Here is a 17,627-nt window from a genome sequence, read left to right on the forward strand (position 1 = left end):
GAAGTTCTGAAGAACCGAGGCGGAGGACGAGAACTGAACTCTATCCTGTACCCGTGAGACAAAATGTCTGTTACCCACCGGTCCTTGACCTGTGGCAGCCAAATGTCGCAAAAGCGGGAGAGCCTGCCACCGACCGAGGATGCGGAGAGAGGAGGCCGAAAGTCATGAGGCAGCCGCCTTGGAAGCGGTTCCTCCGTTTGCTTTCTTGGGGCGTGAGTGAGCCCGCCAGGAATCTGAGCCCCTTTGCTCCTTCTGAGTCCCTTTGGACGAGGAGGATTGGGCCTTGCCGGAGCCTCGAAAGGACCGAAACCTCGACTGCCACCTCCTTTGTTGAGGTTTGCTTGATCTGGGCTGGGGTAAGGAGGAGTCTTTACCCTTGGACTGTTTAATGATTTCAGCCAATTGCTCACCAAACAGTCTGTCTACAGATAGTGGCAAGCTGGTTAAACATTTTTTGGAAGCAGAATCCGCTTTCCATTCTTTTAACCACAAGGCTCTGCGCAAAACCACCGAGTTGGCAGACGCCATTGAGGTACGGCTCGTAGAGTCCAGGACAGCGTTGATAGCATAGGTCGCAAACATTTGCGAGGTTAAGGACTCCACTTGCGGCACTGCTGGACGTATGATAGAGTCCACCTGTGCCAGACCAGCTGAAATAGCTTGGAGTGCCCACACGGCCGCGAATGCTGGAGCAAACGACGCGCCGATAGCTTCATAGACAGATTTCAACCAAAGGTCCATCTGTCTGTCATTGGCATCTTTAAGTGAAGCCCCATCCTCCACTGCAACTATGGATCTAGCCGCAAGCCTGGAGATTGGGGGATCCACCTTTGGACACTGGGTCCAGCGTTTGACCATGTCAGGGGGAAAGGGATAACGTGTATCCTTAAGACGTTTGGAGAAACGCTTGTCTGGATAAGCATGGTGTTTCTGGACTGATTCTCTGAAGTCAGCGTGGTCCAGAAAAGTACTCAGTTTACGCTTGGGATACCTGAAATGGAACTTCTCCTGCTGTGCAGCTGCCTCTTCTGCTGAAGGGGCTGGGGGAGAAATATCCAACAGTCTATTGATGGCCGCTATAAGGTCATTTACCATGGCGTCACCATCAGGAGTATCCAGATTGAGAGCGGTCTCAGGATTAGACTCCTGATCACCCTCCTCTGTCTCATCATGCAGAGACTCTTCTCGCTGAGACCCTGATCCGCGTGATGACGTGGAGGGTCTCTCCCAGCGAGCTCGCTTAGGCTGCCTGGGACTGTCATCTGAGTCAGAGCCTTCAGCCTGAGATGCCTGGGACCCTCTTGAAGCACGGATTAACTCCAACTGAGGGGGACCGGGGAACATTGACGCAGCAGTGTCCATGGTCTGAGTAACTGGCCTGGCCTGCAAGGTCTCTAGGATTTTTGTCATAGTGACAGACATCTTGTCAGCAAAAACTGCAAACTCTGTCCCCGTCACCGGGACAGGGTTCACCGGTGACTCTGCCTGGGCCACTACCACCATAGACTCCGGCTGACGAAGTGGCACAGGGACCGAACATTGCACACAATGGGGGTCATTGGAACCTGCCGGTAGATCAGCCCCACAAGCGGCACAAGTAGCGTATACAGCCTGTGTCTTGGCACCCTTGCGTTTTGCGGATGACATGTTGTCGTCTCCTCAGAGCAATATAGGGTATACAGCCAAGAAGCGACCTTACAGTGCAATTATATATATATATGGTATAGAGAAAAAAATACACCAATATAACACTGTGGCACTAGTGGGGCCAGCACTAATGTGCTGCTTACCGCCCGCTTAACGCGGGTGTGTGGTCGCCAGAAATCCCTTGTCTGGGTCTCCCAGAGCCTGTGTCCGTTCTCCAGCCAGACTGCATGTAGGAATGGCTGCCGGCGTCCTGTGGAGAGGGGCGGGCCCTGGGCGTGTGCAGACAAAGTGCGGGAAACCTGCGTCCCACTGTGCTCAGTGAGAGGGCTGGAGTATGTAAATAAGACTCCAGCCCTCGGCGCTGACTATCGTACAGCGTCTCTCCCTTGCCCTGATTGACAGGGTGGGGGCGGGAACGAAGCGGAGCTAGGCCGCAAAAGCCGGGGACTAGATTTATAAGCGCCGCCGTCGTAAAAGCACGGTCGGCGCTAAGTCCCCGGCGCACCACAAGTCTCAGCCGCGCCGCCGCTCCAGGGGCGGCCGGCGCGGCAGTCCCCAACACATAAAGTCCCTCAGAGAAACTGCAGTGACTGTAACCCCAGCGCACAGCGCTACTGTCCCCGGCGCACTAGCACACCCAGCAAGTCTGGAGTGTGCGCGGCCTGTCCATACGGGGACACAGAGTACCTGAATGGTGCAGGGCCTTGTCCCTGAACGGTACCCAGCTCCGTATCCAGCAGGTTCTACGGGTCTGTGGATGGAGCCCGGCCTCAGGGCTTGGGGGCCGGTAAGATCCCACTTCCTCAGAGCCCCTAAGGGGGATGGGGAAGGAAAGCAGCATGTGGGCTCCAGCCTCCGTACCCACAATGGGTACCTCAACCTTAACAAACACCGCCAATAGGAATGGGGTGAGAAGGGAGCATGCTGGGGGCCCTAGTATGGGCCCTCTTTTCTTCCATCCGACATAGTCAGCAGCTACTGCTGACTAAACCGTGGAGCTATGCGTGGATGTCTGACCTCCTTCGCACAAAGCTTGAAAACTGAGCAGCCCGTGATCCCACGGGGGGTGTATAGCCAGAAGGGGAGGGGCCTTACACTTTTTAGTGTAATGCTTTGTGTGGCCTCCGGAGGCAGTGCTATACACCCCAATCGTCTGGGTCTCCCAATGGAGCGCCGAAGAAATATAGCTGTAGTTGCTTAATTATCTGCGTGTCTATATGGCAATCGCACAGATGCCATAATATGATTCTAAGCTGTATGTTCAAGAGAGGGTTAACCAAGGACAAGTGAACAAATGTACAAACAATGAACAGAGAAAGTATTTATGCTTATCAGTAGTTTCACACAAAGGAGGAATGTGCCATCTGTGGGATGAAATGTGGGTTTCTATGTCCCTACGCACCTCCCTGTACTGTTTTGACGTGTGAGAAAAGACAGATTGATACTTTTGTACATGTCTGAAGGTTTAAATGTAATACTAATATCTGATCTATGGAATACACGCGTTCAGACGCATGCCTGAGCTCAGAGAACATGTCCTGTGTTCATTGATTATTGAGTCTCATAATATCTGCGCAGATACCTAATTTGGCCCTGTGCCTCTGTGGTGCCCTGAACAAAGACTCCATTAAGCAGTCTTACCCAAATTTCTCCCTTGACAGAAGAAGAGTAAGAACAAGACAAGGAGTAAGACGAGACCATTTAATGACATCTCCTCTACATACTTTAGAGAAAAAAAAAAAAAAAAAGAATTAAAAAGTAAAACCAGATCAAATGACTTCTCAATTGTTTCTTCTCGTCAGTGCGGACATTACGGCCTTTATCTCTTAAAGGAGATTTTAACCATTTATGACATAAAAATGTACAGCAAGGCGAGATAAGTAAAGTCTGTCCATTCCTGGCGGTGATCAGCTGTAGGTAGCACACAGTGCCAAGGTGCTGATCATGAGGATAGACGTCCATGATACATGAAAACCTCTTTACCAGATTCCACGGCGAGGCACATTCTAGATGACGGATTCATTCAGGCAACAGATCTGTTCTAGAAATGTGAGAAATGAGCTACGCGGATAACTTCGGATGACCTCAAAACACCCGTTCAAATTCTGACTGGTTTGTGGCGGGGTTCCTTCCCTGATTGGCGGGCTGCTGGGGCATGTGACCACCCCTTCTCCGAGGAGGCGCCAAATACTCAAACATGGACTGGTTGTGAGTAGAAAGCATGTTCTTTAAGTCGGAAGGCATGGGGTCGGACCAGAAGAAGTCGTGGTTGAGGGCATCATCGCTATCGATTCTCTGGGCTGGATCCAAGACGAGCAGCTTGTCTATAAGGTCCAGGGCGTAGGCGTCTTTCACGTATGCCTTTAACCTTTCCTTTACTTTCCTCTTTTGACCTTTCGGCAGTTCCAGCTTTTGGTACAGCTCATATTTGTCCACATTTGGCCAGACCTGCAAATAAGAGAGAAAAGATGATAACGGGACCATCGGAAAATAACCCTACAACTTTTTTAAGGGGAACCTGTTGGCAACATCGTGCTTTCAGGATACGGCAAAGCCATCGGGGGTTCAGACCGGTGCGTCCAGCCACACAATCTGATTTTTAGCAGGCCCGTCCATGATCAGGTTTGTGGTTTACGGTGTCATTAAATCTCCTAGAATCCCCACCAATACTAACCTCGGGTGTGATGGAGCCACACAGCTGGCTGATGAGGGTGAGCTGATGTTGCTCTGTATTCCCCTGCATGATTGGGCTTCGGGTCCACATTTCTGCCATGATGCATCCAGCTCCCCATAAGTCAATGGGTGGTCCATAAATCCGTTCACCTGGAGGTAAAATAACAGAAAAAAAGAATTTACTAATGGCCAAAATACCACGATCTTGTACTTAAAGGGAACAAGTCACCAGATTTTGGCCATCTAAACTAAAGCTAGCCCCTTCAGCAGAGCCTGTGCTGTATTTTATAAACGGTGCACGTCACCCCCTGACCCCCACAAATACATTTATAAAATCCCCCCCGTATATAAATTGTCCGGTCCGATGGGTGGCCTAATCTGTGCCTCCTTTCGTCCTCCTACTGTGCTGATTGATGTGGATGATGCCTCAGACGCCATCCACGTAGGCGGGCAAAATCTCGCTCCTGCACATATTCCCAGCTCACGCAGGCGCACTGCACTCTGCCCTATTTCAGACAGAGCCAAAAACATACGTGCGCATGCGCGAGCTGGCAAGTTCTCTGTGCAGGTGCGAGATTTTGCCCGGCGAAGTGTATGTCGTTACCAGTTTCATTCACATCGTTGCCCAAAATCTCGCGCCTGAGCAGACATATTCCTGGCTCACGCAAGTACACTTCACTACGCCCTATTGCGTACAGAGCAAAAAACATAGGTGCGCCTGCGCGAGCCGGCGAGTTCTCCGCGCAGGCATGAGATTTAGCCCGGCGATGTGGCTGAAGCAGGTGACATCATCCACTTTGCCGGGCAACATCTCGCACCGGCGCACAGAACTCACTGGCTCGCACAGGTGCACCTAAGTTTTCGGCTCTGCCCACAGTAGGACAGAGTGAAGCGTACCTGCGTGAGACGGGAATGTCTGTACAGGTGCGAGATTTTGCCCAGCGATGTGGATGAAGCAGGTGACATCATCCACTTTGCCGGGCAACATCTTGCGCCTGCGCACAGAACTCACCGGCTCGCGCAGGTGCACCTATGTTTTCGGCTCTGCCTGCAACAGGGCAGAGCAAAGTGCACTTGCGTGGGTCAGGTATATGGAGATTTTGGCCAGCTACGTGGATGGCGTCCGAGAAGTCATCCATGTTAATCAGCACAGGAGGAGGACGAAAGGAGGGACAGGAGGCGCAGATTAGGACCGGACAATTTTTCTAAAAAGTATTTTTGGGGTCTACAGGGTGGGGGTGGGTGAGGTCAAGGGAATGGAATGCAGCACAGGGGCTCCTTAAGGTGCTAGCTTTAATTTAGAAAGCCAAAATCTGCTGACAGGTTCCCTATAATAAAGTAATGGCTCAGGTAGAAATAATTGGTTTTGGAAAATGGTCCATGAGCCCTTTTGAACCTTGGACAACACAGAAGGGGGCTCTCGCTTCTTCATGGACAATACAAGCTTACCTAGAAGCAGCTCGGGGGGCCGGTACCAAAGCGTGACCACCCGATTAGTGTATCTGTTCGGCTGGCTGTTTTTGGCGAGGCTGAATGCCCTTGCTAGCCCAAAATCAGCGAGTTTCAGGACCCCATCTCTGGTGATGAGAACATTCGCAGCTTTCATGTCTCTGTGAAGGATCTGAAGTGGTAAAAGAAAAAATATTATATATATATATATATATATATATATATATATATATATATATATATATATATATATATATATATATATATATATATATATATATATGCATGCAAATATATAATAAATATAATAATTATATTACATAAATAAAAATATATATATATATATATATGCATGCATATAAATATATAATACATATAATAATTATATTACATAAATAAAAAAAAATATATTATATTTTTTTTTTTTCTCAATAAATGTATTTATCACCATGCAATAGGTCCCCCTCATCAGTCCCCCTGCGGGCGGTTCTGAGGGGGTCGGCGAGCCTCACCTTGTTCCTGTGGATGTAGTACAGGCCGTTGAGGAGCATTTGCATGACCTTCTTGATCTCGGAGAGGGTGAACTTGACGTGAGTGTTGCTCAGCAGCCCCGCTAGGTCGTGCTCGCAGAAATCAAACACCAAGAAGATGCTTCCTTTGTATCTATTATACTGGTTCGCTGTGGGAGAAACTAGGTGGGCAAGAGAGTCTCGGAAAGGTTCTGACACTCACAGCAGAAGCTTATACATGGAGCATTGTGTAAAGCGTACCTGCCGCCTGTGCCCGGAGCCACGCCAGTAACACCACTGTAAGTAACAGGCCGCCCCCCCCCCCCCAAGCTAATAATGGCTGCGGCAGGCGACAAGTGCACTTTGATATATGGCAAAACTAATCAAGACCAACATTGTCTTCATTCTTTTACCCCCCTCACTGTAGAGATGGCAGTTATATATGGTGCTGCCGAATTTCATTTTGCATTTTACAGACTTATCCCAATTTGTTTGGAGGTTATTGGTCTTGATTAGGTTTATTCGTAGTGATGCGTGAGCACGGCCGTGCTCGGGTACTTGTAACTAGCATTTGGGACGCTCAGACGGGCGCGATCCAAGAACCAGAGTATAATGGAACAAAAATGCTGGAGTTTCCCATTGACTTCCATTATACTGTATTTTTCGGCTTATAAGACGCAACCCAAATTTAGAGGGGGGAAATAGGAAAAAATCTTTAATGTTATAATGAGGGTCCGTCTTATAATCTTAGGGTGTCTTAATCCTAATGCTCACCAGGAGGGAGCAGCTTAGGAGGGTCAGAGGAGACAGGGTCACTGATGCTGCGGGCTCAGAGAAGAGGTCGTTGTGGCTCAGGAGGGTCGACGATACTGCGGGCTCGGGCGTGTGGCGGCAGCGGGTACCACTGATCTGCCAGCGTGCTGCGGGGGTGTCACTGCAGTGGAGTGACTCAGGAGGGTCACAGGACGGGGTGCCGCTGCGGCGGCGGGCACCTGATTTGACTGCAGACTCCATTAAATCGCCCACGGTTGACGAGATGGACTTCAAAAAAATGGCCTGCATGTGCAGAAAGGCCTCCACAGCCATTTTCTTGATGTCCATCGCATCGATTTGTGCATGTGCCACCTCCGCTGCCATTTTCTTGAAGTCCATCGCATCAATTTGTGCATGCGCCGCCTCCACAGCCATTTTCTTGAAGTCCATCGCATCAATTTGTGCATGCGCCACCTCCACAGCCATTTTCTTAAAGTCCATCGCATCAATTTGTGCATGCGCCGCCTCCACAGCCATTTTCTTGAAGTCCATCGCATCAATTTGTGCATGCGCCGCCTCCACAGCAATTTTTTTGAAGTCCATCGCATCAACCACAGTCAGATCAGTCGCATACTGCTGCAGCGCCACCTTCAGCATCGCCGACCCTGTCTCCTATGACCCCACTCCACCACCGCCCCGGTAAGCCATGTCCGCATTGTAAGACGCACCCCCATATTACTCCCAGTTTTTTTGGTTTGTGTGTTTTGGGGTTTTTTTTGTTGGGGGGGGGGGGAGAGTTGTGTGTCGTACAGTCTGGAAAATGGATACTTGAATGGCGCCGTCCAAGCATCCAACTGCTAGTTAAGAGTACTGAGTATAATAGAAGTCAATGAGAAACTAAAGCATTTTTCTTCCATTACTCAGGTTCTTGAGTTGCGCCCGTGTGAGCGTCGAGCATGGTAGTGCCCGCTCATCACTATTAGTGACGTACACCCTCAGTGCCAGAGCGCAAAAGAGCAGAAGGCACAGACGCCCACATCCCATAGATTTTTGCATCACTACCTAGTAAGGGATAGCGATGCATCAGTATCAGGACGGAAAACAGTGCAGTGTCCGCACACAAAGGTAAATCCATACTTCCCACAGTCCTCACATCGGCTGCACTCTGTGTGTACTGTGTTCACTGAAAGGATCTAGACGTTGTGAAGGCATTGATTAATGATCTCAGGATCAGATCATTGGGGTCGGACACCCGGCAGCTCCACAATTGGCGGTGATTGGCTCCGGCAAAGCCGTGCAGATGTCGTTGGTGGCTACTGCTCATTCCGTTAATGTCAGCTGATAAGTAAGGGAACTTAACAGAATGTGTAGCAGCCGCCAGCGACATTTTCACGGCGCAGCCGGAGACCATCAGCGCCAATTATGGAGGTGCTGGGCGTCCGACCCCAGTGATCTGATCTTGACATAATTAAATCGATGCCGACAAAACTCCTAGATCCCAGTTCAAGGTGTCTGACCACCCCCGATCTGATTTTGAACAGATCTAGAGATGGGAGAATCAATTCACAGGACTCTGGTCCATCGGCAAGGTCAGTAATCTGTGACCGATGGACGGGAGCTGCAACGATCTCATTACCTCCCGACTCTTTTTTCATTGGCTGGGCTGGCGTGATGTCATGTGTGATAAATGATGACATCATGACAGCCCAACTAATCAAAAGCAGAGCTGGCAGGTAAGGCGATTGGTGCGGCTCCCATCCACACCGATGGACTAGAGCCCTGCAAATCGATTCTTCCATCGATATAGTCCCTTTAATCTAAACCCCCCTGTGCACACTGTTTCCTATCCAAATTTTAGAAACATGCAAGCGGAAAACAAAAAAATACCCCCTACAATTAAACAGATTCTTCAGGACTGCTACATTTTGCTTCCATTCCTTGCAATTCGAAAAGTAAATGGAAGGGATGGTATCAATCACATGAGGCGGAGCGCAGCCACCACCATATTATTTTAGGAGGCGGACGGGGCAGAATTTTTTTTTATTATTTTAAGCTGAAACCAAAAAGGTAGGAGTTAGGCTGCGTTCACACTGGCTTTTTGTCCTGTAATTAGGCTGCTTAGTATTTTTATGTATTAAATAGAGCCATTTAACCCCTTCACAACCTTTGACGGATCTATCTGTCATGGATCGTGTGCCGTTAAGCCCCGCCCCCTGCCGCGGGCAGGGTGCGGCGATCGGCGCACATGTCAGCTGTTTTCAACAGCTGACGTGTGCCTGCATGATACGAGTGGAATCGCATTCCACCCGTAACATTAACCCCTTATATCTCGCTGCCAAAGTCTGGCAGCGAGATGTATATACGCGCGGTGAAGATTTTCACTTACCGACGCCCCCACCGGAAGTCAAGTGAGTGATCACGTGACTTTCGGTGGTTGCCATGGTAGCACAGGGTCATGTGATGACGCCTGCAGCTATGACGTTTCACTTTCGTTTTCACTCGGCCCGGAGGGCAGTGAAGCAGGAAGTGACTGTATCTGCTGTTTACAGCTGTATAGCTATGATCAGCAGATAGATAAGAGTGATCGGATTGCTGATCGCTATAGCCCCCTAGGGGGACTTGTAAAATAAAATTAAAAAGAAAAAATAAAAAAAAAAAGTTTTAAAACATTAAAAAAAAACCTAAAACGTTCAAATCACCCCCATTTCACCCCATTGAAAATTAAAGGGTTAAAAAAAAAAAATATATATTCACATATTTGGTATCGCCGTGTTCAGAAATGCCCGATCTATCAAAATATAAATCAATTAATCTGATCAGTAAACGGCATAGCGGCAAAAAAATTCCAAATGCCAAAATTACGTTTTTTTGGTCGCCGCAAGTTGTACCCAAAATGCAATAACAGGCGATCAAAACGTAGCATCTGCGCAAAAATGGTACCATTAAAAATGTCAGCTCGAGACGCAAAAAATAAGCCGTCACTGAGCCATAGATCCCGAAAAATGAGAACGCTATGGGTTTCGGAATATGGTGCAAAACGTACGCCACTTTTATTGGACAAGCTTGAGAATTTTTTTTAACCCCTTAGATACAAGTAAACCTATACATGTTTGGTGTCTACAAACTCGTACCGACCTCAGGCATCACACCCACACATGAGTTTTACCATATAGTGAACACCGTGAAAAAAAACATCCCAAAAACTATTGCGCCATCACTTTTTTTTTTGCAGTTTTTCCCACACTTGGAATTTTTTTGCCGTTTTCCAGTACACCATATCGTTTCATTTAAAAGTAAAACTTGTCCCGCGAAAAACAAGCCATCATATGGCAAGATTGAAGGAAAAATAAATAGGTTACGGCTCTCGGAAGAAGGGGAGCAAAAAACAAAAACGGAAAGTGCCCGGGGGCTGAAGGGGTTAAAGCCCTTAAGTTAAAGCCCAAAAACAAGGATCAGAGTCATAGATGGCATCAAAATAATAATATAAAAATTAGCATAGGCAGCGCCGGTTGGACAGGAAGTGATGACATCCCATTGTTTGGTCAACTGACCACTGAGGCCTGTGATTGGCTGCAGCGGTCAGGTAACTAGAATGGTGACAATAGGAAGTAATTGCTTTCTATCCAACCGGAGTGGCCTATACTGGATCCACAGGAGGGTTAGAGCGGGGGAGCGGGCCAGATTTTCATATTTTGCTACTATCTCTGCCATCAGAAAATTTTGGGTAGATTCTGGACAATCCCTTTAAAATGATATTCTTAGTGAGTGTCGGATCTGTATGATCTCTATAGCGCCGTGTCAGGGTGATCCGCGCAGAACAGAGCAGGATATTATTTCTCAATGTGCATATACAGTCTGAGCTGAACACAGCCTTACAGAGTCATTATAAGATATTTTCTAGGAAATGTAGTCGTCCCAAAAGAACCCCTTTAACTGCCAACACTGTATGGGGTCTTCATCTAGGGACCGCTATCACCGGCGTCACCTCGATGCCAAGCACTAAAAATAAAACCATGCAGGACTTGTGAGCATGCAGCGGCGCAGGCACGGAATATTCTGTACCTTTTGTCCTGCAGATCTCAATGAGGTTCACGACATTTTCATGTTTCAGGAGCTGAAGAATTTTGATTTCGCGAAGAGCGGTGATCGGGAACTGGGGAGAAGACAAAGAAAAAAATTACCTTGTTGGGGGGGGGGGGGGATCAGTATGCAGGGGTGAAAAAAAGGGAATTTTGTTTACTTACCGTGAATTCCTTTTCTTCTAGCTCCTATTGGGAGACCCAGACAATTGGGTGTATAGCTTCTGCCTCCGGAGGCCACACAAAGTATTACACTTTAAAAAGTGTAACCCCTCCCCTCTGCCTATACACCCCCCCGTGCATCACGGGCTCCTCAGTTTTGGTGCAAAAGCAGGAAGGAGAAACCTGATAAATTGGTCTAGGGTAATTCAATCCGAAGGATGTTCGGAGAACTGAAGACCATGAACCATAAGAACAATTCAACATGAACAACATGTGTACACAAAAGAACAACAGCCCGAAGGGCACAGGGGCGGGTGCTGGGTCTCCCAATAGGAGTTAGAAGAAAAGGAATTTACGGTAAGTAAACAAAATTCCCTTCTTCTTTGTCGCTCCATTGGGAGACCCAGACAATTGGGACGTCCAAAAGCAGTCCCTGGGTGGGTAAAAGAATACCTCAATAAAAAGAGCCGAAAACAGCCCCCTCTTACAGGTGGGCAACCGCCGCCTGAAGGACTCGCCTACCTAGACTGGCGTCTGCCGAAGCATAGGTATGCACCTGATAGTGTTTCGTGAAAGTGTGCAGACTAGACCACGTAGCTGCCTGACACACCTGCTGAGCCGTAGCCCGGTGCCGCAATGCCCAGGACACACCCACGGCTCTGGTAGAATGGGCTTTCAACCCTGAAGGGAGCGGAAGCCCGGAAGAACGGTAGGCCTCGAGAATCGGTTCCTTGATCCACCGAGCCAAGGTTGACCTGGAGGCCTGAGAGCCCTTACGCTGGCCAGCGACAAGGACAAAGAGCGCATCTGAACGGCGCAGGGACGCCATGCGAGACACGTAGAACCGGAGTGCTCTCACTAGATCCAAAGAGTGCAAATCCTTTTCACACTGGTGAATTAGATTAGGGCAAAGGGAAGGCAAGGAGATATCCTGATTGAGATGAAAAGGAGATACCACCTTAGGGAGAAATTCCGGGACAGGACGCAGAACCACCTTATCCTGGTGGAAAACCAGGAAGGGGGCTTTGCATGACAGCGCAGCAAGCTCAGACACTCTCCGAAGTGATGTGACTGCCACCAGGAAGGCCACCTTCTGAGAAAGACGGGAGAGAGAGACATCCCGCAGCGGCTCAAAAGGTGGTTTTTGAAGAGCCGTCAGAACCCTGTTAAGATCCCAGGGTTCCAACGGACGTTTGTAAGGTGGGACTATGTGGCAGACCCCCTCTGCAGGAACGTGCGTACCTGCGGAAGCCTGGCTAGACGCTTTTGGAAAAACACGGAGAGCGCCGATACTTGGCCCTTGAGAGAGCCGAGGGACAAACCCTTGTCCATTCCAGATTGTAGGAATGAAAGGAATGTGGGTAAGGCAAACGGCCATGGAGGAAAACCGTTCTCAGTGCACCAGGATAGGAAGATTTGCCAAGACCTGTAATAGATCTTGGCGGACGTTGGCTTCCTGGCTTGTCTCATGGTGGCAATGACATCCTGAGATAACCCTGAAGACGCTAGGAGCCAGGACTCAATGGCCACACAGTCAGGTTGAGGGCCACAGAATTTAGATGGAAAAACGGGCCTTGTGACAGCAAGTCTGGGCGGTCTGGAAGTGCCCACGGTTGACCCACCGTGAGATGCCACAGATCCGGATACCACGACCGCCTCGGCCAGTCTGGAGCGACGAGAATGGCGCGACGGCAGTCGGACCGGATCTTGCGCAGTACCCTGGGCAGCATTGCCAGAGGGGGAAACACATATGGCAGTCGAAACTGCGACCAATCCTGGACCAGAGCGTCCGCTGCCAGAGCTCTGTGATCCTGGGACCGTGCCATGAAGGCCGGGACCTTGTTGTTGTGCCGTGACGCCATGAGATCGACGTCCGGTGTTCCCCAGCGGCGACAGATCTCTCGAAACACGTCTGGGTGCAGAGACCATTCCCCCGCGTCCATGCCCTGACGACTGAGAAGAAGGGAATTTTGTTTACTTACCGTAAATTCCTTTTCTTCTAGCTCTAATTGGGAGACCCAGACAATTGGGTGTATAGGCTATGCCTCCGGAGGCCGCACAAAGTATTACACTTAAAAGTGTTAAGCCCCTCCCCTTCTGCCTATACACCCCCCGTGCTCCCACGGGCTCCTCAGTTTTGGTGCAAAAGCAAGAAGGAGGAAAAGATTATAAACTGGTGTAAAGTAGATTCAATCCGAAGGAATATCGGAGAACTGAAACCAAACAATATGAACAACATGTGTACACAAAAAAACAGGGGCGGGTGCTGGGTCTCCCAATTAGAGCTAGAAGAAAAGGAATTTACGGTAAACAAAATTCCCTTCTTTGTCGCTCTATTGGGAGACCCAGACAATTGGGATGTCCAAAAGCAATCCCTGGGTGGGTAAAATAATACCTCGTAAGAGAGCCGTAAAACGGCCTCTTCCTACAGGTGGGCAACCGCCGCCTGAAGGACTCGTCTACCTAGGCTGGCATCCGCCGAAGCATAGGTATGCACCTGATAGTGCTTCGTGAAAGTGTGCAGGCTCGACCAGGTAGCCGCCTGACACACCTGCTGACCCGTAGCCTGGTGCCTCAAAGCCCAGGACGCGCCCCCGGCTCTGGTAGAATGGGCCTAGAGCCCTGAGGGAACCGGCAGCCCGGTAAGCTTCGAGAATTGGTTCCTTGATCCACCGGGCCAGGGTTGATTTGGAAGCCTGTGACCCTTTACGCTGGCCAGCGACAAGGACAAAGAGTGCATCCGAGCGGCGCAGGGGCGCCGTACGAGAAATGTAGAGCCTGAGTGCTCTCACCAGATCTAACCAGTGCAAATCCTTTTCACATTGGTGAACTGGATGATGACAAAAAGAGGGTAAGGAGATATCCTGATTGAGATGAAAGGGGGGTACCACCCTTGGGAGAAATTCCAGAACCGGACGCAGAACCACCTTGTCCTGGTGAACACCAGGAAAGGGGCTTTGCACGACAACATTGCTAGCTCAGACACTCTCCGAAGTGAAGTGACTGCTACTAGGAAAATCACTTTCTGCGAAAGGCGTGAGAAAGAAATATCCCTTATTGGATCGAATGGTGGTTTCTGAAGAACCATCAGCACCCCGTTCAGATCCCAGGGTTCTAACGGCCGCTTGTAAGGATGAACGATGTGACAACCCCCTGCAGGAACGTGCATACCTGTGGAAGTCTGGCTAGGCGCTACTGGAAAAAACACAGAGAGCGCTGAGACTTGTCCCTTAAGGGAGCCGAGCGACAAACCCTTTTCCAGTCCAGATTGAAGGAAGGACAATAAAATGGGCAAGGCAAAAGGCCAGGGAGAAAAACCCCGAGCAGAGCACCACGACAGGAAATTTTTCCACGTCCTGTGGTAGATCTTGGCGGACGTTGGTTTCCTAACCTGTCTCATAGTGGCAATGACCTCTTGAGATAATCCTGAAGACGCTAGATCTAGGACTCAATGGCCACAGTGTCAGGTTGAGGGCCGCAGAATTCAAATGGAAAAACGGCCCTTGAGACAGCAAGTCTGGACGGACTGGTAGTGCCCACGTTTGGCCTACCGTGAGATGCCACAGATCCGGGTACCACGACCTCCTCGGCCAGTCTGGAGTGACGAGGATGGCGCGGCGGCAGTCGGCCCTGATCGTGCGTAACACTCTGGGCAACAGTGCCAGCGGAGGAAACACATAAGGGAGTTGAAACTGCGACCAATTCCGAACTAAGGCGTCTGCCGCCATAGCTCTGTGATCGTGAGAGCGTGCCATGAATGCCATGACCTTGTTGTTGTGCCGGGACGCCATTAGGTCGACGTCCGGCCTCCCTCAGCGGCAACAGATCTCCTGAAACACGCCCGGGTGAAGAGACCATTCCCCTGCGTCCATGCCCTGGCGACTGAGAAAGTCTGCTTCCCAGTTTTCGACGCCCGGGATGTGAACTGCGGAGATGGTGGAGGCCGTGGCTTCCACCCACATCAAAATCCGCCGGACTTCCTGGAAGGCTTGCCGACTGCGTGTTCCGCCTTGGTGGTTGATGTAAGCCACCACTGTGGAGTTGTCCGACTGAATTCGGATCTGCTTGCCTTCCAGCCACTGCTGGAACACTTTTTAGGGCAAGATACACTGCCCTGATCTTCAGAACATTGATCTGAAGCGAGGACTCTTGCTGAGTCCACGTACCCTGAGCCCTGTGGTGGAGAAAGACTGCTCCCCACCCTGACAGACTCGCGTCCGTCGTGACCACCTCCCAGGATGGGGGTAGGAAGGATTTCCCATGCGATAATGAAGTGGGAAGAAAGCCACCCCCTAAGGGAAGCTTTGGTTGCCTGAGAGAGGGAGACGTTCCTGTCGAGGGACGTCGGTTTCCTGTCCTATTTGCGTAGGATGTCCCAATGAAGAGGACGCAGGTGAAACTGCGCGAAAGGAACTGCCTCCATTGCTGCCACCATCTTCCCCAGGAAGTGCATGAGGCCCTTCAAGGGGTGTGCTTGACCTTGAAGGAGAGATTGCACCCCTTTCTGTAGTGAACGCTTGTTGATCAGCGGAAGCTTCACTATCGCCGATAGGGTATGAAACTCCATGCCAAGATATGTCAGCGATTGGGCTGGTGTCAGATTTGACTTTGGAAAATTGATGATCCACCCGAAACCCTGGAGAGCCCCCAGAGAAGCGTCGGGGCTGTGTTGGCATGCCTCTTGAGAGGGTGCCTTGTTCAGCAGATCGTCCAAGTAAGGGATCACCGAGTGACCCTGAGAGTGGAGGACCGCAACTACTGTAGCCCTGACCTTGGTGAAAACCCGTGGGGCTGTAGCCAGGCCGAACTGCAGTGCCACGAACTGCAGGTGTTCGTCTCCTATGGTGAAGCGCAAGAAGCGTTGGTGCTCTGGAGCCACCGGTATGTGGAGAAAAGCATCTTTGATATCGATCGATGCAAGGAAATCTTCTGGGGACATTGAGTCGATGACGGAGCGGAGGGTTTCCATCCGGAACCGTCTGGTCTATACGTGTTTGTTGAGCAGTTACGGGTCCAGGACAGGACGGAAAGACCCGTCCTTCTTTGTAACCACAAACAGGTTGGAGAAAAACCCGTGACCCTGTTGCTGAAGAGGAACAGGGACCACCACTCCTTCTGCCCTCAGGGTGCCCAGCGCCTGCAGAAGAGCCTCGGCTCGCTCGGGAGGCGGGGATAACCTGAAGAATCGAGTCGGGGGACGAGAGGCGAACTCTAACTTGTAACCATGAGACAGAATGTCTCTCGCCCAACGGTCTTTTACCCTTGGCAGCCAGGAGTCGCAAAGGCGGGAAAGCCTGCCACCAACCGAGGATGCGGATTGAGGAGACCGAAAGCCATCAAGAAGCCGCTTTGGTAGCGGCACCTCCGGTGGTCTTTTTGACTTAGACCGCCATGAATCGGAGAGCCCTTGATCTATTCAGAGGCCTTTTGGACGAGGAGAATTGGGACCTGCCCGCGCCCCGAAAGAACCGAAACCTCGACTGCCCCATCCTCTGTTGGGGTATGTTCGGTTTGGGCTGGGGTAAAGATGTATTCTTTCCCTTGTATTGTTTGATGATTTCATCCAAACGTTCGCCAAACAGTCGGTCGCCAGAAATTGGCAAACTGGTTAAACGCTTTTTTGGAAGCAGAATCTGCCTTCCAGTTCCGTAGCCACAAGGCCCTGCAGAGTACAACCGAATTGGCGGAAGCAACCGCCATACGGCTCGCAGAGTCCAGGACAGCATTAATAGCGTAAGACGCAAATGCCGACGTCTGTGTGGCTGCGTCAATTTGCGCTTGACCTGCTGAGATAGCTTGTAGCACCCATACGGCTGCAAATGCTGGTGTAAAAGAAGCGCTGATAGCTTCATAGATGGATTTCAACCAGAGCTCCATCTGCCTGTGAGTGGCATCTTTGATTGATAGACGCTATAAGATCGTTCACTATGGCGTCCCCGTCAGGCGTATCAAGATTGAGAGCGGCGGGGGCGTGTCCTAGACATGGTGGCGTGAGGAAGCTTACCTCCAGAGCTCCTGCGCCCACAGCTTAATTCTACAGTTTACCGCGGTCCCTCCGCATCCAGGATGGCCCCCAAGAAAAGACCGGGTGGTGCCCCCACCTCCGCATCCCCCGGAGGGAGCCAGAAGTCCCAGGGGAGCCTCTCCAGATACCTGGCGGGGCCGGGCCGGGAGCTCCCGCCGGCGGCCCAGGACAAGATGGCGCCGGCGTCTCTGCAGCGTTCCCCGGCTGGGGATTCCCCTGGTGCGACCCGGCGCCCGCCCACAGCCTCTGCAGCTCGGGCGTCTGGTGTAGGGGAGAAACGAGCGAACGCCACAGGAGTGAGACCGGCGGCTGCAGAACAAGGTATAGAGG

At 50.6% G+C, this 17,627-nt stretch overlaps 1 protein-coding gene across 2 annotated transcripts in view; it reads right to left on the reverse strand.

Annotated features, from left to right (window-relative positions):
- Positions 1-3,334: 3,334 nt before the first annotated feature.
- CDK9 (cyclin dependent kinase 9) overlaps positions 3,335-17,627 on the reverse strand; it is a 36,677-nt gene continuing 22,384 nt past the window's right edge. Inside the window, exons 3-7 of one of the 2 annotated variants that reach the window (XM_075324305.1) lie at positions 11,094-11,184; positions 6,282-6,448; positions 5,770-5,941; positions 4,322-4,470; positions 3,335-4,095 (exon numbers count right to left, since the gene is read on the reverse strand). In XM_075324305.1, the coding sequence (XP_075180420.1) occupies positions 3,733-4,095; positions 4,322-4,470; positions 5,770-5,941; positions 6,282-6,448; positions 11,094-11,184 (942 nt within the window). In that variant the 3' untranslated portion in view covers positions 3,335-3,732. Of the gene's footprint in view, positions 4,096-4,321; positions 4,471-5,769; positions 5,942-6,281; positions 6,461-11,093; positions 11,185-17,627 lie in introns of both variants that reach the window. The other variant, XM_075324304.1, reaches the window with a different exon arrangement.

The sequence above is a fragment of the Anomaloglossus baeobatrachus genome, chromosome 9 (assembly GCF_048569485.1).
Source record: "Anomaloglossus baeobatrachus isolate aAnoBae1 chromosome 9, aAnoBae1.hap1, whole genome shotgun sequence".
Classification (NCBI taxonomy): domain Eukaryota; kingdom Metazoa; phylum Chordata; class Amphibia; order Anura; family Aromobatidae; genus Anomaloglossus; species Anomaloglossus baeobatrachus.